The sequence below is a fragment of the Silurus aristotelis genome (genome assembly GCF_946808225.1).
Source record: "Silurus aristotelis genome assembly, chromosome: 16".
Classification (NCBI taxonomy): Eukaryota; Metazoa; Chordata; class Actinopteri; order Siluriformes; family Siluridae; genus Silurus; species Silurus aristotelis.
The window spans coordinates 12,182,868-12,210,193 of record NC_139589.1 but is presented as its reverse complement, the minus strand read 5'-3'; the positions used below and the strand labels follow the sequence as shown (position 1 = coordinate 12,210,193).

General features: G+C 37.8%; 2 protein-coding genes across 2 annotated transcripts in view; one reads left to right on the top strand and one right to left on the bottom strand.

Moving 5' to 3' along the window:
- Positions 1-7,495: 7,495 nt before the first annotated feature.
- ccdc80l2 (coiled-coil domain containing 80 like 2) lies at positions 7,496-14,978 on the bottom strand. The gene is made up of 7 exons (XM_083565365.1): positions 11,572-14,978; positions 10,691-10,847; positions 9,499-9,632; positions 9,265-9,422; positions 9,057-9,160; positions 8,220-8,300; positions 7,496-8,100 (listed from the first exon to the last, which is right to left on the bottom strand). The coding sequence occupies exons 1-7, from the start codon at positions 12,730-12,732 to the stop codon at positions 7,775-7,777; spliced, it is 2,121 nt and encodes a 706-aa protein (XP_083421491.1). The 5' UTR covers positions 12,733-14,978; the 3' UTR covers positions 7,496-7,774.
- A 4,267-nt stretch (positions 14,979-19,245) lies between these two features.
- Positions 19,246-27,326, top strand: part of nnt (nicotinamide nucleotide transhydrogenase) — a 36,693-nt gene continuing 28,612 nt past the window's right edge. The window contains exons 1-3 of the mRNA XM_083565049.1: positions 19,246-19,294; positions 20,612-20,793; positions 25,272-25,501. Coding sequence (XP_083421175.1) covers positions 20,655-20,793; positions 25,272-25,501 — 369 coding nt within the window. The 5' untranslated portion in view covers positions 19,246-19,294; positions 20,612-20,654. The remainder of the gene's footprint in view (positions 19,295-20,611; positions 20,794-25,271; positions 25,502-27,326) is intronic.

Below are 27,326 nucleotides of genomic sequence, written 5' to 3'. Positions count from 1 at the left end.
TAGACAGGCTTTATTTCCGCTGGAACACCTTTACTGACATTTGGAGCTTTTTTCCTATAACTTTTTAACAGTACATGTACATACACTTTTTATTATAATAGTTAAGCTGAGAACATTCATACTGGTTAAGATGAGAACATTCATACTCATGAAACTTACATGAGCATAAGAATGATGACTCATTGTATGATTATCCAAATGAGGATAGCTGATGCCATGGGTCATATATGCAGTACTAAAAGTTCAGATGCATTGACCAGTATATTGTTAGGACAGAGAGAATATTCTTTGGCACTTACAGTACTTATCTTCTAACCAGGAAACAGTGGCAGCAATTATACTTAAAACCCCAAATTTTGCAGGGTGACCCATATGTACTGATATGATATTTCTTCATTTAAGCTTAGATTTTTTTCAAATGAACATTTTTTTAAATATTGATCATATTTAACTGCAGGGGTTGTCTCCAGTATTTTTTTAGACTTTACATTAGGTGCATGCAGGACTCTGAATTTTACCTTAGATTTAAATTAGAAAAACCACGATTAATGTAGTTGATCAACACCTACCTCATTTCTTATTTTCAGTAGTGAGTCAAATCAAGAGCGCTGAATGTTTCATAAATGACTGCCTGCAGTGTGAACTGTTCCTTGAGAAATCTACATTCTCTAAATCCATAAAAATACACTAAAACCTCAGGTTTTATTACTAAGTCAGGCTCACAATCTATTAATATTGATAGGTAAGTTTAGTCCAAAAAAATGTTCCCCATTAACTGCTTCTGCAAATGTTCCCCCTGCACATGCTCCTACACTCATGTGCTTTTGATACAATAAAGAAAGTTTAATAGGTGATTTATATACTGTAGTTGTGATTTCATTTTAGTGGCATTTACATTTACATTTGACAGACGCCCTTATCCAGAGCGACGTACAAAAGTGCTTTGAGTCTCTAGCAATGAATAAATCTACACTGGTATGCCAGATTACAAACTTAATATAAATATAACTCTTGAATTCTACAAAGCAAATTTGGAAAGTGCTAATTTAAGTGTTTTAGGAAGAGGTCGCGTGAAAATAGCCAGGAACTCCGCTGTACGGACATCTAGGGGAAGTTAATTCCGCCACCTCGTTCCAGAACAGAGAAGAGCCTTGAAGTATACGTACCTCTGATTCTGAGAGAAGGTGGTACCAGTCGAGCAGTGCTGGAGGATCTCAGACAGCGTGGTGCAGTGCGAGATGTGATGAGGTCTCTGAGGTAAGATGGTACTGGTCCATTTTTGGCCTTGTAGGCAAGCATCAGTGTTTTGAATCTGATGCGTGCAGCTACTGGAAGCCAGTGAAGGGAGCAGTGGGGTGGTGTGGGAGAACTTGGGCTGATTGAACACAAGCCGTGAAGCTGCGTTTTGGATCATTTGCCGTAGACGAATAGTCTGCATAATATAATGCAAAATATAATACTCGGCAAATATAATTCAACTCAAATTATGAAACTTGTGTATTACATAAATTCAATGCACACAGACTGAGGTAGTTTAAGTATTTGGTTCTTTTAATTGTGATGATTTTGGCTCACTTTTAACAAAAACCCACCAATTCACTCTCCCAAAATTTGAATACTTTATAAGACCAATAAAAAAACATTTTTAGCGAATTGTGAAAATGTTCATTTACTGTACAAGTACTCAATACCTGGTAGGGGCTCCTTTTGCTTTAATTACTGCCCCAATTATGTGTGGCATGGAGGTGATTAGTCTGTTGCACTGCTGAGGTGGTATGGAAGCCCAGGGTTCTTTGACAGTGGCCTTCAGCTCATCTGCATTTTTTGGTCTCTTCTTTCTCATTTTCCTTTTGACAATACCACGTAGATTCTCTATGGGGTTCAGGTCTGGTGAGTTTGCTGGCGAGTCAAACACACCAACACCATGGTCATTTAAACAACTTTTTGTGTTTTTGGCAGTTTGGACAGGTGCCAAATTCTGCTGGAAAATGAAATCAGCATCTTTAAAAAGCTGGTCAGCAGAAGGAAGCATTAAGTGCTTTTAAATTTATTGGTAAAAGGGTGCAGTGACTGGTTTTCAAAAAACACAGTGGACCAACACCAGCAGATGACATTGCACCCCAAATAATCACAGACTGTGGAAACTTAACACTGGACTTCAAGCAACTTGGGCTTTGAGCTTCTCCAACTTTCCTATAGACCCTAGGACCTTGGTTTCAAATAAAATACAAAACTTGCTCTCATCTGAAAAGAGGACTTTGGACCACTGGGCATCAGCCAGTTCTTCTTTTCTTTAGCCCAGTTAAGGCGCCTCTGACATTGTCTGAGGTTAGCAAATATCCAACAGCCATCTGTGTCATATGTCATCTGTGGAGAACTTTAAGTTTCTGGGCACTACCATTTCCCAAGACCTGAAATGGGAATCCAACATAAACTCCATTCTGAAAAAGGTCCAGCAGAGAATGTACTTTCTTCACCAATTAAGGAAGTACAGTCTGCCACAGGAGCTGTTGATACAGTTCTACACTGCAGTCATAGAATCTGTCCTGTGCTCATCAACCACCATCTGGTTAAAAATCATTGGTGCTCCTCTGCCCACTCTCCAGGACTTGTACCATACAAGAACCAGAAACCGGCCGGAAAAAATCACTGCTGACCCTTTGCACACTGGACACAACAACTTTCAGCTCCTTTGTTCTGGCAGGTGCTACAGAACTTTGTTCACCAAAACTGCCAGACACAGGAACAGTTTCTTTCCTCAAGCAATCAGCCTGATTAACAACTCATCATAATTATATTCCCTGCTTTATAAATATAAGTACTGCACAGAACTGTCAGTCATCACATTATCTGTATATGTTACACACACTATGGCTGCTATATATTGCACATAGTTCTAAAGTAAACTCTTTATCATACCTGACACACAATACTGTCATTTGCACTACCATGCACTCTCACACTTTATGTACATTGCTGTTCTGTCATATAACCTTTATATCTATTTAATACTCACACTCTCTATACTGTCTCACATTGTCTGTATTGTCTAGTATAGTCTGTTTTTGTCTTGTCTGTTTTGTCTTGTATAGTCCAAGCTGAATGTATAGTTTTTATTTATGTCTGTACTTTGAGAGTCACTAACAGCTGGAACCAAATTCCTTGTGTGTGTCAACACACTTGGCCAATAAACCTGATTCTGATTCTGATTCTGATTAACACTTTGGGAAGAATCACATATGGCTGGAAGGCTCAGGCACATAGAAACCATCCAGTTTTTCTGTTTCATTTACCAAAATTTATTTTATTCACCCAAATGAGGATGGGTTCCCCTTTTGAGTCTGGTTCCTCTCAAGGTTTCTTCCTCATAACATCTAAGGGAGCTTTTCCTTGCCACAGTTGCCCCAGGCTGCTCATCAGGCATAAATACAAATAATTCACTTACATTTTTAAGATCTGTAAAGCTGCTTTAAGACAATGTCCATTGTGAAAAGCTCTATAGAAATAAACTTATTTTAAATTTATTAACAGAGAAATTACATTCACGATAAACTCTTCGAAGGCTATACCTTATATCAAAATTATCCAATATTTATCTGGTCAGAATATTACATTTTGCCGGTATAAGTGTTTTGGGTAATAACTGTATCAAGTTCACCATGAACTGTCTTACAAAACACTGGTCTATAATAGCTTCAACTTCTTCTAAAGAAAGTCCAGAATTATGCAATGTGACCAAACAACACTCCTCAATCCAGCAAAGACCATGAGACTTGAATATCTTTCAGCAATAGTTTTTATTGCGGACGAGCCTACAAGTTAGAGCTTCATCAAGTCCACTTAAAAAACTAAGCTTTGTGGTTTTATGCAGATTTTGGGGGAGGGCAGTCTCTCCGAAAAACAAGGCACTCGGGTGATAAGTAAAAACAAAACATGCAGGGGAAGTAGTCACCCTGGCTGAGATCTCTCTCTCAGAACACTTTATTACTATAGAAATAGCGAAAGGATCACACAGCTTTGGCATTCGCTCAGATCATTGGTTAAATCATGAGCAAATGGTCACCAACACAACAGGAGATTGAGACAAGGCGAAACCTTGCCTCTTAGTTTCATACAAAGAATCAATAGGTGCTGCAAACCTTCATCCAGCACTTTGTTTCTACATCATATATCATTTATGCTGTTACTTCATTTATCTCCTAAAGATGTAAAGCATGTGTATATATGCGTGTACAGTTTACAATACAGAAAAATAAAATACTATTTAAAAATTACATTTCTTCAGCCACAAGAAAACTACTAAATATTCCATATTAAAGATTTTGTATTTTAGATTTTTCTAAACTGTTTTTTTCTACCCTTGTTTTCCAATATGACATATACAACAAATGGTGCATTAAAGGAAGTTCAAAAGCCTCTCTTTCTTTTCTCACACATACATGCCCCCTCTTCTCACTTACGCTCTCTCTCTCTCTCTCTCTCTCTCTCTCTCTCTCTCTCTCTCTCCCTCTCTCTCTCTCACTCACACACACACACACACACACACACACACCCCAAATGCTTTGTTTGTACTGGTCACTGGTGCTTATGTAAATATTCAATAACTCCAGATGTAGTGCCTTTTTGCTGAATCTTCTAAAAAGGCTTTCAGTTGATGTTGCTGTGGGGATTTGGTGGTCACTGGCTACTACAAGTTTATATCAGTTAAAAAAAAACGCACAATAGGAGTTGGGATAGTTACTGTTCAGTCATTTATACAGCCATTGCTACAAACCCCTGACTGCAACCCATCAATAGAAAGATCCAGAACAAGTGCTGAGCAGTGAAATTATACCCTCTGGTGGCTACTACCGGGAAAGCAGTAGGTATCCATAATTAAACAGGGTATTTTCTGCTCCCCCCCCCCCTCTCACATCGTCCTACTATTTATGCTACAGAACATTTCACTTTTAATGATCCAAGTCATTCAATTATGTCTAGGGCATAACGTGTTCAATTATTCAGATTCTTTTCTCATCATTTGATTTGGTTGAAAATAGCTGTACTTTGTGTATCCAGGTATAAACAAATGATGAAGTCAGAATTCTTTAAAAATGCCATCCAGGTGTTTTTATTTAACAGGCTTTTAAAGGTTTCCGGCAAAGCTACGCATCATTACAGAAAGCTTTCATCAACCTTGTGGACAAATATTAATAAACATAACAAAACCGTGCTATTCTTGCCACTGTGAAATTCAGAAATTCAGTTCATGCGTTTATTACAAATTATATAAGGATGCCTATATATTAGATGGCAGTTTTGATTGCTCAAGAGTTTTTAAATTGCGTATCTGAGTTATGCAGCTGCAAATCACAGGATTATAGAACAGTTTTTCTTAATTCTTAACACACTATAAAATTCTACCTGGCCCAGTTTCCTAAATAATTCATTCAGTTCTCAAAACTATAAGCACCATTCACCGTTTTACACATACATACCCAAAACACAGAACAGAAAGAGGCTTTTCTCAAACATCTTTATAATTCAAATATCAAGCAAATGAGTGTGTTGTAATTTGTGGTTTACATTTGGTTCTCTGACCATGACCATGCCAAGTTATATGGCATGTTTCAACTAGCATACACGCCATTCCTCAACCCCACAGAAGAGGGATTTTTCTGTATGACAATGAGAGGTTTATGATCAAAATCTTTACAAACCGGAAAACCTTTAATAGTCAGTGGAAGAGGCCTGTTGTGATGTTGCTTTATAGATGATCCAATGCTGGATAATACTCAGCAGAGCATATTATCTCTGGATGCCTTGCCAGAGAAAACATACAAGCATGTTCCTTTTGTTAATGCAAGAAACTAAGTAAAAGGCAATGACTGGAAGACAGTTCTGTAGACAGATGAGTCCAAATGTGAAATTTTTTTGGCTCTAACATATAAACTTATGTCAAATGGAGAACAGGAGAGGAGATGTAACAGTCAAACATGGAGGTGGAAGCTTAATGGTTTGGGTTGTTTTCCAGCAGAGAAGTTTGGAGATGTATTCCAGATGAATACTGAATCAACATGGCTACCATTCCATGAACAATACCAGAGTATTCCAGAGCAAACAGTTGGCTGGAGTGTTAGCTATCATGGAATGGCCTGTCCAGTCACTGAAAGGAAATCCTATTGAACTGCTCTCGGATAAACCCAATCACAAGGTCAGAAAGAAACATCCAACTTTAAAAGTTTTACAAGGCCCATGGCAAAGTATGTTAGCTAAATGTTTGGAGAGACTATTTGTATGGATGCCAGGAATGCCAAGCTGTTTCTAATGCTGAGGGAGGATTTTTCAATGAAAATAACATCTATCTATCTATCTATCTATCTATCTATCTATCTATCTATCTATCTATCTATCTATCTATCTATCTATCTATCTATCTATCTATCTATCTATCTATCTATCTATCTATCTAAAATAGATAATAATAAAATAAATATTCATCTTCATTTGTTAAATTGCCTAGATTGTTGCATAAAAAAATAGAACATGTCTCTCAAAAACCATAAAAGACTTTGTTTTCAAACTTTTGATAAATATACAGTATTATATCGACTTACAGTATATCAATACTAAATGAAATTTTTTTTTTTTTAAGTGCGTTAATGCAAAAAAACGATCCTTGTTGTATTTGACTGCATCTGCACTTTTTCCATTTATGTTATATAAATAAAATGATTTATATTATAACACTAATAATAGTGTTTTCAATTAATCTCACCGGTCTTGTCTAGGCAGTAGATTGTGCCCGTGTGTTTGTTAGGTTTTTTATGCTAGCTAAGGCCGATGTTTGATTTTGACAGACGAAAATATGCTTTTAAATGAAAAATTTGAACATGATATTGACGTTTGAAGTTTGTACAAATTGGTATGTAGTTATGAGATTGTGTTATAGTTCTAAAAAATGGTGAATTGTCATTGTTTTAGCAGGAAAAACTGTAATGTGCTTATTTAAAAAATTTTAATTTGTGATTTGTGATTGTTGGTGTACAGTTTATGTTTGTTTTAAAATGTCAAAATTTATGGAAGGAGTTTTAAGAGTGAGCATATGTAAGTCAGTAAATCTGTAAATTTAGGTTTTTCAAGTTTTCTTCAGGATGAAGGAGTTTATGGTTTGTGACAAACTGCGTTTTGTCTTATTACTGTTTATAGCTACTATAAAGCAAGTGATAACAGAAACATTTCTCATGCAATGTTCCATTGGCAATTTGCTATGGTATTAAAGCCATAAAACCTTTCTGGATGTGCTGTTATAAAAAAAATCGTTTTGCTTCAGGTAGTAACAGTAGCTCATCTTTATCATACCAACCCCTCTTATTGATCATTGTATATAACAGGTGAAGTTACCAAATGTTTAAGTCCCCAAATAATTACCAAATGAGTAGTGTGCTAGGAATGCACCATTAACCTAGATGTTATAATTGTTTTTTTTTTTACATACAAATGTCCAATACAGTAGTTAGTTAGAACACATACAGTATATATTTTTAATAGCAGCATAAAAAAGTTCTGAAAACATGATTTTCAGATAGAACAGTTTTAGAGATGAAATCATGAAATGTGATATTTATATTCGATGTTAGATATAATTTAGCCTATAATAAGTTGAAAAGAAGCAGTAACTTTTGGTTTTGCAATGGATATGTACTGTATATACAAATATCACATGCTACCTAGCATTTCCTCATGATGTCCCTGACCATCTCAGATTTGCATGTCCCTGAATGTGATTGTACAGTCAGTCATCAGGTTGACGATACATATAGCTGTCCTCTGTCTCTGTTGTATATCCATGGTAAGTACCACCCCCAGCTCCACCACTGTCTTCGGGGCAGTGAATACCGAGGGTCAGCTGAAGCTTCTGTTCCTGCTGGCGCAACTCCATAGAGTCCACTAAGTCATAGATATTGGACAAAGTCCACATTGGCGTTGGATACCAGGCTCTGACCTCTCCATCTTTCCCCACCACCAGCATGCTGAAGTAATCCGTAGTGATCTTCAGCTGGTCTCTCAGGTTCCTCACCACTTCAGTAGACAGCAGCTCCTTTTCAGTCTGACTTTTGCCTGCAGGATTATAGACACCATGGCTTATTATTTTATTTTTGACTAATCATTCAATCATGTTCAGTTGTAGAATCAGTAAATCTAATGAACTTAAGCATTTAATTTACATAAAAACATACCATTTAATGGAAATAGCTCAACAGTGCCTGATGCTTCTGATCCTTTTCCCACAAGCTTCAGCAAAGCAAAGTGACGGATACCTGCAGAGAAAGAATTCAAATGCTTTTTTTTATTATATAAAAATATTTTCTATTTTTCTTTTACTCTTGACTTGTGTTGAGCTCTGTTATGAGGAGTCAATTTGTGCCCCCTTTACCAAAATAGCCTTTATTTGTCACATATACAGTACAGCGGAATTTTTTTCTTCGCATATCCCAAATTATTCGGAAGCTGGAGTCAGAGTGCAGGGTCAGCCATGTTACAGCACCCCTGGAGCACAGAGGGTTAAGGGCCTTGCTCAATGGCTCAAGAGTGACAGCTTTGCGATCCCGGGGATTGAACCTCCAACCTTCCGATTAGTAACCCAGCGCCTCACCCACTGAGCTACGACTCTACCTCTCTCAAGCTAAATGTGAGTTTACTGACAATTTTAACCCATTTTTTTGTCCTTTGATTTGTAATTATTGCGACACTGACAGGCCTCATTCATATAAATGTATCATTCGTTTATTTATTTTAAATCATGGTTGGACTCAGAGCCTATTCTGGCAAAAATGGGCATAAGGCAGGAATCAGACGCCAGTCCATTGAAGAGAAACATATACATATTTACACCTAGTAGTTATTAGTTTGACCAACAAATCAGAATAAACTGGGAAACCTAGAAAAAAAACTATTCTGTATTCTTAATAATCAATCTCAAACTCAATCAAGTTTTATCAATCTCTTTGAATGAAGCCTGGTACCAGCCATGGCCAATGATCCGAGTCCAACAAATTTCTAACACTGATTCCTACCCATGTGGCACTCCTGTCCATTAAGAGCTTGAATCTGCTGATGAAAGGAATAGTCATCCTCAGTGGGAGCTGAAATGATCAAAAGCCTTCTTTTGGACATAAACCTGAAATGTACAGTATAGAGATATAAAAAGACACAAGGATGTAAACCATCACAGATCTGAAAATTACTCTTAAGATATGCTACAATAATTTTCTGATAGTTTACCTAAGTAAGGAGTTCTCAGCCGGTGTACCAGCCTCAGATGGAGAACAGGGTGATAAAGTGTCCTTCTCTTCTGCCTTTTCCGACCACCGAGATTGGAAGGTGTCGATGTAGTTTATAATGTCTAATGGGGCTGTTGGTGAATTAAACACTTTTCCAAGCTGTAATCACAAGAGCACATCTAATACCTAGGTAAAATTTAGTCCTGATGAAGATACATAATATAATTTTTCTTACGTTAGGTCTCAGGTCGTAGTCCGTCACCGCCATGGAGAATTGTGTAGACACAAGCCCGTATTCTTTGCGGATTTGACTGATGACGTCAGGATTTTTGATGTTGTATGGAAGTGAACCGAGTCGAGGATCTCCATCTGTTTAAAAGTTACACAATGGTGTTCTGAGTTTCAGTGGTAGGGTGGACATTTTCCATGCCTCACACAAGTCGGTCTACTTTCTCTGTCTCTTTCTCTTCTCTAGTTTATTGTCAATATAATAATGTTGGTCTAGAGTGCACAGACTTGCATAGCTCCAAATAAATTTCACAAAAATTGGCCGAAATGAGAATTAGATATCTTTTTCTTTTTTATTTTCTTTTATAGAAAATTATTAAAAAGCAGTTATTCTGTGACTGAGTAGGATATCAAACAAAATGAAACAACAAACCAATATAACAAGATTTAGTCGTGTCTAAACTACATGCAGTTACAGACATATCTTAATTATGCACTAAGTTTGACCAGTCTATTGTATATTTCAATATTATACATAGCAACTAACTAACTAAGGAAACGAACTTCCCTTTTCACTTCATACTCGACATGCTGCTTAGCAAATAATAACACACAATAAAATCACACAATAAGCTAGCTAAGTCTATTTACTGCTAACATTAATCTTAGTTGGCTCAAATAATTAGGTGACAAGGTAATAAGCGCATTAGCACATTTAGGTATGTCACTATATAATAAGCAAGGAACAAAACACTCTGTATTATAATCAATAATGAAAATTAATATAATCACTGATGCCGTGAAGTTTTTGTCTCCACCTGAATTAATTCCTTTCTTTCTGAAGTGTTCACTTCTGCTTATACCGCAGCAAAATCTCAATCATTACAATATATAATATATACAATATTAAAATTATAATTGTATTATTATTATTATTATTAATAATAAATTAATACATTATTGAACATTGTAAAATAACAGCACAAAAAAATTATATTTAACAACACTGTGGTTTAAATACTGGATGTACAATAAAAAACTAATAGAAATTCTGGAAAACACAGCAATGTGTCAATCATTAGCCTCTTGAAGAAGCAACAAATAAAAAATTAAAAAAATCCCGTTCTGATGCCACATTATTTAGCTCTTGAATTGGATGTTCAGTTTTAAGCAATACAAATTAATTAGCATGCTGCTACCTGATTGATAGTGCTGCAATCGTAGAGTGGGGTTGTGCTCTGAGCCCAGGATAGACAGAACTGTAATTTTCCGTAAAGCCAAGTCACAGCTGTGGAGCTCATTATCATCTCTCTGTCGGATATACTGGCTTGAGACCTCACTGGGGGAAGAAATTACCTGAAACCAAACAAAACAATGAGGAAGTTAAAGACATTTAATAATTCTTTAAATTGTACATTTCCACTTTGTTCAGCCAGCACAGCACAGATTATAGCCCCATTTCAGTGTGCAACCACATGTGTATATAATTCACTGGCAATGAAATATTACTTATTTGCTTGCTTTCAGCATAGTAATTTGTTTGTGGATTATGTTTAACACGAAGGGCATCCGTTATGGAAAAGAATGCTATACATTTGCTATATGTAAATGTGCACTTTATTATGTTATGAAATCACATGTGAAAAAGAATTACTTGTGAGAAGATCACACCAGAAAAACACCACATGCCCTGCAAGTGAATTCTTTCAAAATGTAACGTGGTATAGGCTTTTTTTCTAATTATTCTATTTGACTTCAATTGATATAACAATTGTGAATCCTACAGAGAAACATGTATACTAGATGCAAATCTGTAATTAATCAGGTAAAAATATCACATAAAGAAATCTACATAAATCATATGAAAGAATAATGAGAAACTTATATAAAAGAATATGTGGCTCATAACATCACTGTAACACTTTCTGGATAGCTGGAGATATGTTCTTGGTTTATTGGTTGCCTCATAATTCTGTTTAAGCAGTTAATCTGAGCCAGGCTTGAAGTGTGACTGACGTCTATGAAAAAAACAAAAAACAAAATAGCTTTGCTTTGAAGTAAGGACATACAATTCACTTACAAGAAGTCTTCTCTGACTCTTGAGCTTTTCCATAAACTCTTTGAGAGCTCTTTTGTCTTTACTGTTCGCCTCTCGTTGTGACTTCTTCCCTCCTCTTTTGCCCTTTTTCTTTTTCTCCTTATCCTTCTTTCCCTTGCCTTTTTTTTTAGACTGGTCACCTGTTTTCTCTTCTTTATTCTCTGTGTTTGGACTCGTTTCGCTCTTCCCCTTATCACTGTATTTATTCTGCACTCTTGATGCCGTCTTTTCTCTTGCACCTTTGCTGCTTTCTGTTCGACGGCCAAGCTTGAGCGTCACCTCCTCATTCTGCCCTGTTTTGAGATTCGAGCTGGCCTTGTCACTGCCAGGATTCACTGGGGTTTTACGGATTACAAATCTGTAGCGTCCACTGAGAATATCCTGAATCTTGCTTCTGATGGCTGCTTTTTTGTCCACAGTTTGTCTCGGTGACGGAAAACCAGAAGTAACGTTTCCCTGTTTGTGAGCACTGATAAGCTTTCCTTTCGTGCCACCTTTCGAATTTTTCCCTATTAACCTCTTCTTAGTGATCTTACATCTCAGATGTGACCCTTTTCTTGCAACTCTTTCCAGCTTGCGTGCAGGAAGGTTATCGATAACCTCCAAAACAGCCTCCACACGCACCGGGTAAGGAAATCTCTCTCCAACCTTCAGGTTTTTTTTGAGGATCAACATGGAAAAGGTCTGGTGTTCCAGCTCGAGGTAATGAAGCATTTTTGTCACGATGTCTGAATCCAGTGCTTGCTCGGTTGAACGTCCTTTCATGGTTGTGTGTTGGATTTTGCCTTCCATCATTGCATTCTGAATAATAGTCACAATGAGGGTGTCTCTCTCTGCTAAACGACAGTTAAGCCCTTCAGACGCTTGGATCTGTTTCTCCATCATTAGTAAGTAGCCATCGCTGTGCGATGGGGCAGTGATCACCCATAAGCGCTTTTTCCCTGCAAAGTCAGACAAGAAGTCTGTCTCTGAAGCTCCTCCATGTTCCCGTACTCTAGCTTCCTCTGCTCCAGCATGCTCCCGGGGGCCCGCAGGTTCATCTCTTGTTTTTGACCGCTGTCTGTTCTTGCCTGATCGTGCTGACAGCGCTGTGCTGCAACTCGACAAGACAAGCCCAACTAGCAGTATCCACACACGACGCATTCCTCAGACGTTCCTTCACACTGTCACTCAAAAACACAGCTTCACTCTGCATCTGTAGCTGAGGAGGCAGGGCGTAAAACACCGCCTCTGGAATTTCAAAGCGGAGTGGCATGTGAAGAACATTCTCTCTGCTCAGTGTTTGTGTATGTGGGGTAACGGGCCTGAGAATGGAATGAAACCTGACCCTCATGCCTTTGTACCCAGAAGAAAATAACTCTGGGCTATATTTTATGGCCACATTAGCCACAAGATGGTTTGGGCTCTGGTATACTGTAGGATATTTGTATACCACACACATTGAAACTTACATTTAGAAAACCATGACAATAAAATTACACACAAACTGTTAGAAATATAATAGAAGAATATTGTTTTTAATGTTTTTTTATTTTCATTATGGTAACATTGTTACTAGTAAGAATTATCATTGCGACACTATTACTTACTTAAATACCACAGCACTGTCAAATTTGAAGCTGTTAATTTATTTTCATTTAATTCCCATTTATCACAACGGCTCTCTCAAAAATTTAATTTTTTTTAGTAATTTTTAATTACAGATTTATATTGATGTATTTCTATGTATCACTGATTACATGTTACTGTAAATGGTGAACTACAAGGTGTTAATTAAGTAAAAATGTCTTCTTTTCCAGCAGAATTTATCTCCCTAGAACAAACTGTAACACAAGCCAATGTAACCCCATTTCCCAACATCACACCAAACTGTCATGGATTAGTTTCCTATAATACATATTTCTTAAAAATTATATCCGCATTACTCACTGGGTAGAATAAAATAATAAATGAACAAAGCCACACCACAGTAGGTTTGTAATACGATACAAGTCACATAACCGACCTACATTATATTATTCATACATTATAAAAAGTGCCAATCACACAATATATTAAATATTTCATCATAGTGAGCACAGTAGTAACAAATCTAGGGCCAACTTAGGCACAGAACCAAAAGAATGATTGTAGAGTTTATTGAGGTGGTTTTTGTGCCAAAATCATTTAATTTTGTGTTGTGGCATAATGGGCGTTGGTTTTCCCTACATCTCTCTTTGATAAAAGAATCCACATCAGCATTTTCACATCCCATCTTTTCTGTTGCATAGATGAAACTGAGGTTATTGTCACTGAGAAATATTTGACTTGCACAATTCGGGATTGCTGCTTCATTTCCTCTGTTCACTTTCACTTTTGACTGAAATATCATTTTAAGCATACAGCTGCTAAACATTTTGTAGACAGGATCAATTTTTGTGTAAAACGAAGAATCTGCAAACTTTTATGATTCAGGTCAGGTTGGGCTAGAGCTGAACCCTGTTCCAGAAACAATGGCCTTTGAGATAGGAATGGTATTTGGCAGAAGGCACCATGTCTAGAGTGAACCATTCACACATTTAATTCACACCTGCTGGCACGTTTTTATGAATTGTAAGGAAACCCAGTAAACCCACACAAACATGCAGCCATAAACTTAGAGTGGCCTGGAAACATTCAGCTCTGTACTGTTATGCTATTCTCACATTTGCCTAAAATAATGAATTGAAATGGCACACATTACAAAGACTACACCATATATAATGTTAATAACAGAACCCATAGGGTCATTTGGTAACTTCAGGCCATCTTATGGAATATAGAATTTTTATAAAGTAAGGAAACAATATTTCAAGCTTCGAATTGCCTGTTGCCTAAAGTTCCAGAAACTAGCAAAGCCTAGCTAATGACACAGTGATGTCTAAGCATGGTATTGACAAGGAACTGTGTATTATTTACCATACTTGAGGAGTTTCTGTGTGAAGAGTTTTGCTCATGTGCTTTCTGGCAATTCTCAGATTTGGACAACCCAATTTTGATAGAATTTAATAATCTGTCCACCTGTAGTCAACACAATACCAACATGACCGACTGATCCCCAGATTAAAGAGCTGGAACCTACAGCCTGTGAAGTAACTTTCAGAAGAGAGAAGCTCAAACATTCAAACATGCACGTCTCTTTGCGAAGCTAATGACTAACAGCCACGGTGCCTCTACATTCCACAAACGGAATCCATTAAACCCAGTATGCAGCTTTTTCTCTGATCTGACAAAAAGTAATAACACAATGCACATTTGCAGCAAAACTCTCCTAGAGTTGTTGCTGTAGCATAAAGTTAAAATGGAGTCTCAATTCCTGTTCTCTGGTACTTCATTGTCCAAAAATTTTTGTTGTATGCAAAAGTTAATAAAAAAAATGGTAAGAATGAGGATGTCATTGATAAAGGCTTCAGAAGTGTGTAACGCCTTTAAGACTCCTATAACCAAATTAAAAGGAACTATGTAACATAAGTAACCTAAGATAAAACAGAATATTCCTTCATTAACCATTGAAAGATCACACACCCTGAAGGGATCCCCACAATAATTATTATCAAAAAATTGAGATTCAAAACTAGACAATTTGCTGTAAATATGGAGAGTATTTGCATATGGTGTATGCATCAATTATGATGTTTGCTAAATCATTCCCATTTTTTTGCCCCAATAATAAAAAAATAGAAAAAGAAAGGTCAAGAGTGCTTACATAACAGCCAGATGATATACTTGCTGCAGCAAGAACTAAACAGTTTCCCTTTGGTAAAGGCTGGGCTTTGTTTAAATCCAAATTGCTGTAAGTCATAGCACAGCAGTGCAGCCGTGTTGTCATGGTTTGTTTACTTGAATTTTACTCAGCTCATAGCAAACTAACAAGAACCGGAGTGATAACTGTTTCAGCTGATATTAACCGACACCCTTCATAACTAGGTTTACATTCTATGAACCAGCCCCCCCCCCCCCCCCCCCCCCCACACACACACACACACACATACACACACTTCTTCAAGGCTGACAGGTGTGCTGCTACCACTGTTAACTTTTTTTTATCAGAATTTATTTCACTGTTACCTTTTTTAAGGAATAACACATGTGCCATTACTTCCACAAAAAAGCACGATCTGGAGTTTGGTTTCATTTATGCCACATCAATTTGGCAACAATTACAATATGCTAATTTATTAACACAATAAATGTCAAACGTTTTAAGAGTTTATAGATAGATTTAATCTAGAGGCGCAGCTGAAAGTGCTCTGAGAGAAATCTGAGCGATGTCCTATTCTTACTAATGCTTTTGCCTCAATAAACTCTTTTAAGTCTCTTTTCTCTCCCTGCTCCCCCTCGGTCTTACGCTGAGCAACTTTACAAAACACTAAAACACAAGGTGCATTACGAAGTGCTTTGGAAAAAACCCTCATCACATCACATCACTGATTATTTAGTTGACTTAGTTTAGCAACAAAAACACATTTTATAAATCTGTTTAGTGTAGTTAAGTAGGCTTTTATTGTCATTCCAACCATATACAGTGCAATGGTGGTAGCTCAGTTTTGAGGACAATGGACTTCGGATTGGAAGGTCAAGTCTCAACTGCTCAGTTGTAAGTCTGGATAAGGGTGTCTGCCAAATGCCATAAATGTAAATATAAATGCAGTACACAGTGTAACAAAACAGGCCCAAGGTGCTCCATAAGACATATGTACTTACAGTGGTGTAAAAGCGTGTTTGCCTCCTTCCTGATTTGTTTGTCACTTTAATGTTTCCGATCAAACTAATTTAAATATTAGTAAAAGATAACACAAGTGAACACTAGATGCAGTTTTTAAATGAAGGTTTTTATTATTGAGAAAAAACAAAATCCAAAACTACATGGCCCTGTGTGAAAAAGTGTTTCCCCCTAAATCTAATAACTGGTTAGGCCACCCGTAGCAGCAACAACTGCAATCAAGCATTTGCGATAACTTGCAATGAGTCTGTTACAGCGCTGTGGAGGAATTTTGGTCCAGTTATCTATGCAGTATTGTTGTAATTCAGCCACATTGGAGTGTTTTTGAGCATGAACCGCCTTTGAAGTCATGCCACAGCATCTCAATAGGATTCGGGTCAAGACTTTGACTAAGCCACTCCAAAGTCTTCATTTTATTTTTCTTTAGCCATTCAGAGGTGGACTTGCTGGTGTGTTTTGGATCATTGTTCTGCTGCAGAACCTAAGTTCGTTTCAGCTTGAGGTCACGAACACTTGTTCACATCACTGTAACTACATAAATTGCAACAATGCAACATTTAGTGCAAAAGAAAATGAACAATATGATACAAAGAGACATTATGACATGTCAACATAGTAAATATCTATTATGTGTATTGTCCATGGTACAAGCCTTGTGTATAAACAGTTACTGATAAAACAATAAAAGATATTAATAAATGCATTAATATTACCCTAAATTTCATGTTACAGCTAAAACTACCAGTGTTGTTATTTGAAAATAATGCACACCTTCTGACCAATCAAATTACAGCATTCAGCCATACTGTGTATAATTGACCATAAAAGGGATGGGCGAATATGTTAACTCTGCCTGCAAAATTGTACATACTGTATGCTGGGGTAGTTTGAGTTTTTACAGTTTTGATTTTGTTTAAAATGGGGATGGTTTGAAGAAGTCTGTTAGACATCCCTGGTGAATCAGCTCCTCCTACTGGTGTTATTTCTTGCCAGGTTCATTGCTACTCTTTTTAAAAGTTTTTCTTTCTTAAAGTCAATGGCAGGCCATGCATTTTACATCTCTGCCTTCAGTAGTGTCCTATCTGAATCATTCCACCTCTTAATACCATAATTATGATGTCATGCTATAGAAACTATTAATACTATACAGAAACATAGTATAACAGACAGGTATCTGATGCAGTGAGAATGAATGCAATTACTAAAGCAAGAAACCTAATTTCAACAATTCAACAAGTCTCCTTTCACTGGAGCCACAGCTGTACTACATACATAAGCTCCAGCAGAAGCATCAGTATTAACCCATTTAAATGACCCCTTTTTCCCAGGGAAAAAGCCCCACAAAAGGTTAATGAAAAATCGTAACAACTTTTGAACTGTTTTGGCTGACCTTTCCTCGTGATGAACAGCTTGTCTTGAAAATTCCATCTTGTAAATGTCCTTGTAAGTATATCTCTGACCAGATTTATTTATTTTCCTCAGTCTGCCATTGTGGAATAAAAAAACAGCTCCACACAAAATCCACACAAATATAATTGGGCTTGTGCAGTTTGCTACAGATGCTGTTTGCGAGCTCTGACCATCCAATTAAAATAAAAATGCCGACCTTATTATACGCCTGCTAGATGGCCCTGGAGCCACCAACTCTGGCCTGATTAGGTAAAGCAACAGCTTCATACTCATGTATTTTATGCTACCAGGCAACGCAGCGCTGTTTCTAAAGACCTTGCGGCAGATTCCTTTGCCCACATGAACACGTGATGTGACAGCCGAAATCTGATTGGATAGAAACTCCAACGTTTAGAGACATTCCTCGCAGTAGCACACAAAAGCGATGTAATGAAGAGAATAGACTATTTGGAATAATTGAATAGGTATTTATAAGCAAAAATATATGAAAATATAAGCCAGTGATTCTGAAAGCGTTTATGCCAGGAGAAAAGACCTTCTTGGCCCTCCACTGCTGTACTGTATATGGTTGGAATGACAATGAAAGCCTACTTGACATGAAATGTTCACCACAGAGTAACAACATAAATGGTGTATTAGTAGTGTTTTTTTTTTCTTCTACTTCTTCTTATTAAACAGTAAAACTGCTGCTATTTACTTTAATAGCTCATATAATAAAAACTCATAGCCTGGTGTCCATCCAAACAAAAGCTCTTTAGGCCATTTAGGGAGAACAGAGGATTGTTCAAGAATGTTACAGAAGTGAAGAAAAGAGTGCAGGCAGGGTGGAGTGGTGGAGAAGAGTGATAGCAGGAGTAATTTGTGATAGTAGGGTATCTGCAAGAGTGAAAGGGAAAGTATGTAGGACTGTTGTGAGACCTGTGATGCTGTATGTTATAGTGACAGTGGCATTGAGTAAAAGACAGGAGGTGGAGCTGGAGGTAGCAGAGCTGAAGATGTTGAGGTTTTTGTTGGGAGTGAGAAGGATGGACAGGATTAGAAATTAGTTTATTAGAGGGACAGCGCACGTAGGACGTTTTGGAGACAAGGGGAGGAAGGCGAGATTGAGATGGTTTGGACATGTGCAGAGGAGGGACATGTATATCGGAAGGAGAATGCTGAGGATGGAGCCACCAGGAGGGAGGAAAAGAGGAAGGCCAAAGAGGAGGATTATGGTTGGGGTGAGGGAAAACATGCAGGTAGTTTGGGTGAAAAAGGCAGACGTAAAGGACAGGGGGTATGGAAAAGAATGATCCGCTGTGGCGGAGAAGCCGAAAGAAGAAGAAGAAGATTGTCCACGCAACCCACAAAAACGAATGAATGAAAAGGAGCGCGTCTTTTCAAACGTCACGCTTGTGAAGGTGGGGTTTGACACTGATGTGCCTGAGGATTAGCCAATGAAATGCGAGAAAGGAAGCGTGAAGGCGGGTTTCTTTCCTTCTTGTTTTATTTTTTTATTTTTTTAGGCTTCCGCCTAGCAAGTTTGGCTTCACCGCTCTGTGTGCAGCAGTAAAGGTTAGTCCCTCATCCCGGCGTCCTTTAAAGCAAACACTCCTAGTTTTAGTTCACACTTGCATTGGGGAAACAATCCGAATTTGAACCGAGATGAATAATAATTATTTAGCGGTTAAATTTCGTAAGTGGGGAACGCAAGTTATTCGTTGAATCTCTTCTTTGGAGTTAGCAGCTTAGCAAGCTAGTGTGCAGCTTAATAGGCGGTTGTTATGTATATGTGTGAATTTATGGCGCCCGCCTCTGCACAGCAGCACAATCAACCCACCTCACTTATAATAATATATTACCTCAGTGAACCAACACACAGTTTACCGTGATTCGAAATATTGTCCGAAAATCCCTGTAAGAGATTTTTGTATGCATTTAATCCGAATGTATTGACTTGGTCAAGGTCAAAAAAAAAAAAAAAAAAAAGTGCTGTGCGAGTCGACGCGTTTGCCAACTGGGCTGCTGGTAAAAAATAGCGGAAATAAGTGTAAATGTACAAAATTAGTCAATTTTGTACATTTACATTCAACTAACCGTTGAAATTTTTTAATATTTACATTTAAACTAAGCTTGTTGGTCCTTTTTAACACGTTCTTCACAACCATATGGTTTAATTTGGGTTCTTAGGTTGTGTTTGGTGTGACATTGAATTCGCTACTAACGTTAGTCTTTGCCATGAACCAGAATAAATATTGAGATAATGCTTTTTTTAAATTAAAAAATTACCTTTGTGCCACCAATTACTATATCATGTAATGTAAAAAAGTTGCTAACACTTTCCAAGCAACAGTTTTCTATTTTAGTTCCATTAACGATGGCATTCGCCATAAAATAACCACGTGACCTCTTCAATGCCGTTAGGTTTTAAAGAAGAATAAATGTCTCTCTTTCTTGTCGAATCTGTATAGAATGATTGAAGTGGAAATAAGACATAAAACTGATCCCATGCGTAGGAAAAGGTTTTTGAGCCTGTCTAAAAGTCCAGCTCAGGAACCACAAACTGCCTGCTGAGTCTATAAAACCATCTCTTATCATTGAACACCATTTCTGTATGCTGATATCATGACCGTGTGTGTCTTTGTTCCACCCAGATTGCATGTGAGAAGTTTTTTGTTTTCTCTGTTACCTTAGTGAGCTCTTTAACTTGGCAGGAGAGTTTCACTATGGGCTGTGCTAAGGGTGAATGAGTAAGGAGACACGTGTTTATGTACGTTTTATGAATGTGTGACCCCGTGGTTGGTCTGCTGTGCTGGGGTTGGTGGGACTGTGCAGGGAATGCTGGGAGAGGTCAGTGGGGCTGAGTTCACCCTGTGTGTGTGGTGTGTACAGGAGGAGGGTTGACCCAGCTGCCCATCTCCTCCTCGTGTCTCCAATGGCGAGTGTACTGCGTGTGGTTGCCAGCAGCTGCTCCAGCCCTCTCTTTCATGGCTTGGCCTCGGTCCGGACCGCAAACGTGCCATGTGTGCGTTACTTCAGGATCCACCAGGCTCTCTCACGCTCTGCCAGCTTAGGTAACAAACTCTGTTCTTTACTTAATTGTCACAACTTATCCAAAATGTATAATATGAACTGATTAAGTCTCTCAAACTTGTGTTTAGTAAATGGCGATAATGATAATCTTTTCAAGGACAAAACCTTGATGCAGTTTCAAACCGTGTGACTTTGTCTCTGATCTCCATTTTGTTCTACATTAAGTTGCAAACAACCACAAGGTCATTATGTTTTGGGTCACACTGTCCCTTCCTCCTTGTACTACTGTTGTTACCTGCATGCATGTTCCTGGCTCAGAATGAATGAACTGTGCACACATGATGTTCGCCTGTGTGCGCCATAGCCCTGCTATTACTGGCCTGCGTTCTCTCGGCCGGGCACGAATGGTAATGACAGCTGAGGACAGTTATTTTTAGCGGTGTATCAGTTGAGTTTGAAGCCGGGTTGTAGCTAAGCTCATGAGAGAGGCCAGTGCATGCTGAGACACCTGTGATAGCAACGTTGTAGTTTGCTCTTAGATTCAGCTCATTGTAAGAAGACAGTAAGGAACTCCTGTGTAGAAATGACCCCTGCTTTCAAAACCAACAAATTAAGTTTCAGTCTGAGGGTTAGGACTCAGACAAGCAGGCGCAATGTGTATGAGAACGATGCGCTACAGGGAATTGCAGCTTGTAATCAAATTCCACTTAATCTTTGCATTACATTTGCATCGGTCTCCACAGTGATGTGGTTTCTGAAGCGATGCAAAACTGTTTCCTATGCAGATCTGTAAAAGGACAAAGCGACCAGTGTGAAGTGTCTTCATGATTTTGTAGTTTAAACCGTCATGGCCTTTTTCACCACATTTTTGATTTGGTGTCACTCCACACCAGCTTTAGACTCAGGTGTGGGTGTGGCTTAAATGTAGAAGTCAGTGGTGTACATTAAAAGTGATTTGGCTGATGATAGTTAGTTTTATATGAGAATTTTAATATTTAATATGGATGATTCTGTTAGTTTATGATTCAAACTGTGGTGTTGACTGATGAACATGTCCCGTTCAGGTGAACACATGACTGTTCTGTGTAGTTACGAAATTGCTTAAAAAGCAATATCGATTCTGCGATCGTTACATTAATATTAATCTGCAGTTCATGTGCATCTAAAAAACAATTCATATTCATCCTTCTGCTAAAAGTAAAAAAAAAAATAGATGTTAATATCCTCACTGAAATGAATGAAAGTGAACCTGCTAGATTGGAGACAAGTCAATCATTTTTGATGACCTTTCCACATCTGCGTTGAAAAGACAAATTACGTGAATTGGCAGCAAGAGTTAAGGTACAAATGAGCTGCTATGATGGCTACACAGCTTTGTGTCCTCTAATCTATGTGCATTAAATTGATGTTAATCTCGCACAGTAGGCTGGAAGTTTTCAGAAACTTTAGGGCCATTGTTATGCTGGAAAATGTTTATAAACATTGACTCGCTATAAACAGCGACATCTTGTGGTATGCAAGAGTTATAGCAGTTATACGTTCAGGACCGTTGATAAGGCTGCCTCTGTTTCCACTCTAGCATGTTTTAGTATCTCACGTGGTCATGGAGCATGTGCTATTATTGCTTTCTGTAGCCTAAATGTGGACGGTGGTTTTCATTGGAAATTTTGGATATCAACATTTCTGAAAAGTCTATCAGTGTTTTGTAGACATCAGAAGTTTCTTGATGCATGAGTTTCTGTTATAATAGCATCATGGCATAGGGTTTTGTTTTTTTTCTCTTCAAGTTGTGGAAACAAAAAGAAAATGATGCTTAAGAGAAGTCAGAATATTCTCTTCTGTTTTGAAGACTCAGGTGTCACATGGTCAATTTGTTTAAATATCTAGCAGTTGTCCAGCAGACTGTAAATGACACTGTAATTGACACATCTCTGGGGTTAAAGAGGAATTTGCTGACCCTGACCATGGAATTGTCTAAAGATGATACTAGCCTTTATATGTGCCAGAAACATGACTCAGCCATAGTATTATATTTGACCTCAGTAGCTCAATGTATACATTTTGAGCGTGATTTATTGATTAAATTAAAGCGAATGTGCTGTTTTGGACTGCAGGCAGGCATTTGGACTTTTCATATGAACTCTTTGCTTTCTCACATTGTTGCAGCTGCAGGAAAGCATGATCACGACGCACAATGTCCAATTGCTTATTGCTCTTGAATTAATACCAGTGAAAGATGAAAATTTGATTCATTTTTTATACATTTCTTTGTTCAGCATTAATTAATTATGCATTTATTTTAACCTTATTCCTGCTTTGAAAGCTTTAACTGGAGTAGACAGATGCATAAATAAGATAATCAGTGGTTCTAAGTGTTATATGAATCATAGATAAGGACAAATCACGTAATCTCTGATTTATTTTAATTAATTGAATATTTGTTAGCGATGGAAATCTCAACCCATAAATATTTGACTCATATTTGCATTTCTTTAACTCTGATTGAATGTGTTTAATCTGAAACACAGTAATGCTGAAGGTGGAAGGGGAATTTCTGTTGGAAATCCCAGGAATAAAACAACTCCAGGAAATTGCCGAAATATTACTGAACCCGTTTAATTAATGAGCCTGATATTTAGATAGTTGGACTCGGTTAATGTTTTTGTATAACATTTTATGCTACACATTAAATAAATGTGTACTGAGGGGATGTGTAGGATTTCTTTTATGGTTAAATAAGGGGGAACATATGTTCTAAATTATATGGGAAATGGGATAAAGCTTGTGTATGTGTTCGTGAGGTTTGATGTATATTTATATGGCATTGGAGGACATTTCTGGAATTCCAGCAAGCTTTAAGAATCGCAATATTTTTGGTGCTGTTCTTGTTTGAGTAGAAGGTGTAGTTCGGGTGGACATTTTTTAAAAACACTGTCAGACTTTCCCCCTTGTGTCAAGATTTTTTTTTTAATAATAATAATTATTACTATTATTATGGTTTAATTGTAGTCTTCCACTCTGTAAATACATAGATCTTGAAAGTTGCTGCTCTGTCCAAGGCCTGCATTTGTTTTAAATTAGATGGCAGGCTATAGAAAAGTGTAACTGCCTTCTGAAGTTTTTATTTTTATATATACCATGAAGACTTGGTCTTGACAGTTAATCATTATTCAGCAATAAAATAAAAATGCTGTAAATACTTAATGGAAAAAAAGCACAAGATTTTGGAAGGTTTTCTGCACCTATATATTTTCTTGATTGATTTTTAAATCAAACATTTAGTATATCATGATTTTAACTTTTTGGTTAATAAGTGAATTTTCCTGTTTTTTTGTTTCTCAGCTGTTTGTAAATGTGTATATATGTTTATATGTCTTTACCAACATGTCAGTGCAGACATGTTGTTAGGTCCGGAATCTTGCTTTTCCGTGGTGATGATGACTTTATATTTAACGCTTTCATTAAAATAGTTGAAAAATCATATGGTTTAAGTTTTGATTGTAATACTACAGTTTTGTTAAGTTCATCAGGATGTTAACCTAAAGTGCACGTCATAGTACGTGTATAAAAGACACATTTTAACAATTCAAGATGAAAGTTTTTTTATTCGTCACAAACATGGAAGATCAAGGGGGGAGGGGGGGAAAGGGAGTAAACATTTTTTATAAAATCTTGGTAGATATTTTTTCATATCGCAAAGTCTTAAAGATTATATAGAATGTTCAAATAAAGTGTATTAAATTAATACCAAAACAAGATTTACTTTCAATTAAATCCCTAAATAATTTTATTCAATTAATTATAAAATAATTTCTGTATATTGTTTGGTACTTGTTTATACAGAAAGCTAAATCAGTAATCCAAATTAATCAACATCATATCTAGAGGTCAACAGATTGATCGGCCATTTTTAAATTAATCGGCATCGTTCGATTGTGCTGTCGATTATTAGGCAGGCCCATCTTACTCTCAAAAGCGCGCGTGTACTTTCTGTGCTTGCGTTAGGGAACATAACTCTCGAATTCCAGCAGGTGGCAGTAGTGTGTATTCGGCGTCCAAACAGGGAAACCGGAAGCGCTAAAACTAAGTATGCAGGAATCCCCCGTTTATCGCCGTGGTTACGTTCCAACAACGCCTGCGATAAATGAAGAACCACGATAAACGGCCGCCACTCCAAAAAAGCTATTTTATGAATACAGTACTTTACTTTAACATTTTACTTTATTTTATAATTAATAATTCTATTTTTAATAATAAATTTCATTAGTTCAACGTAAAACTCCATAAAAACAATTCCCTATAAGTTTATAAGTAAGAAATGTGAGCAATGTGTAGACGCTGGTGAAGGAAGGAATGAGAATTGGATTCGTTTCAGTGCTTGCAGAACTACAGTTCCTGTACCCACTGGCTCCACTGCTTATTGTTCTCATTTGCCTCCTAAGTGCTATCAGTATTTTTGGAAGTGGTGTTTGAGTTGCATGCTAATAAATGATGCCTCTCTGTTTAATTTTTTCTGCAGGGATTCCTTACAAACAGCTGACAGTCGGTGTTCCTAAGGAGATCTTTGAGAATGAGCTCCGGGTGGCGCTCTCTCCCGCAGGGGTCGATGCTCTCATCAAGCAGGGCTTCAACGTGGTGGTGGAGTCAGGTGCCGGAGAGGCTGCCAAGTTTCCCGATGAGCTCTATTTCAAAGCTGGAGCTACTGTAAAGGGAGTTGAGGATGTGCTGTCCTCGGACATTGTTGTTAAGGTGTGTGGTTTTATTGTAGCTGTGGGGGTGATGAGGCAAAATGTGCCTAGAATCCATAACCGGAGCAGTTATTTGTGCAGATTATGTTAAAAACTATGTACACTGATGAGGTTTTTGATCATTATGACCTCTAAATGGTGTACTGAGTAATACTATCTCTTCATCATGGCACCTGTTAGTAGGTGGGATATTTTAGGCAGCAAGTGAAAATTTTGTCCTCAAAGTTGACGTGTTAGAAGCAGGAAAAATGGGCGAGCGTAAGGATTCGAGTTTGACAAGGGCCAAATTGTGGTGGCTAGACGACTAGGTCAGAGCATCTCCAAAACTGCAGCTCTTGTGGACTGTTCCCAGTCTGCAGCGGTCAGTATCTTATTAAAAGTGTTCCAAGAAAGGAACAGTGGTGAACCGGCGACTGGGTTAAAGGCTCATTGATGCATGTGTGGAGTGAAGTCTTGCCCGTGTGGTCCGATCCAACAGACGAGTTACTGAAGCTCAAATTGCTGATGAAGTTGATAACGGTTCTGATAGAAAGGTGTCGGAATACACATTGTCTCGCAGTTTATTGCGTATAGGGCTGCGTAGCTGCACACCAGTCAGGGTGGCAATGCCGACTCCCGTCCATGACCGAAAGCACCAACAATGGGCACCTGAGCGTCAGAACTAAATCACGGAGCAATGTAAGAAGGTGGCCTGGTCTGATAAATCGCACCACATGGATGGCAGTGTGCATGCGCATCTCTTTCCTGGCAATGCATGGCAACAGGCTGCATTATGGGACGAAGGCAAATGCGACGCTATGGGCAATGTTCTGCTGGGTCCGGCCATCCATGTGGATGTTACTTTGGCATGTACCACCTACCTACACAGACGCAGCCCCCTTTCATGGAAATGGTATTTCTTGTTGGCTGTGGCCTGCCACAAAGCAAAAATGGTTTAGGAATAATTTAACTCATAAGCACAAGAAGGGGTTTAACTTCAAACCTCCAAATTTCCCAGATCTCAATCCAATCGAGCATCTGTGGGATGTGCTGAGTTCGACCCATGGAGGGCCCCACCTTACGACTTGCAGCACTTGAAGGATCTACTGCCAATATCTTGGTACCAGATACCACAGCACACCTTCAGGGGTCTAGTGGAGTCCATTTCTCAATGGGACATGACTGTTTCAGCAGCAAAAGAGGGACTAACACATTAGGCAGGTGGCCATAATGGTGTTCCTAATCGTTGTAGTCACAATTTTCTTTTAACCTTGCAAACAAGTCTCTTAATATACATAACTTAATATTCTACTGAGCATACTCGATTGACTGTCCTTCGTTTTGAGTCTCAAACGCAAGTTACTAAAAAAAAATGATGCAGGCTCCTCGACAAACTTGCTCAAAGTTCGAGGCACACTTATATAGAATGTCTCTCGGTGCACTCCACTTGAACTAGGAGATCCAAACCTGCTCCAGCATTACAATACCCCTGTAGAGCACTGACCTCAACGCTATTAAACACGTTTTTGGATGAATTGGAACTCTGACTGCGCCCCAGGCCTCCTCACCTTCCATCAGTACCTGACTTTACAGAGGTCGACCGATAATGGATTTTACTGATACCGATAGCTGGGTGGATCGAACTTGCCGATGATCAAATTAATCAAACGAGTTAAAAAATGTATACTGGGTAAAAAAAAAAAAAAAAAAAAAGATAAAGAAAAATAATAACTCAATGTAAAAAATAAATAGGACTAAATCATGTAAATGTGCTCAATAAAATAATATATTAATAAAAATTTTGAAAAATAAGACATGCATTCAAACTAAAGTAAAAAGTAACAGTC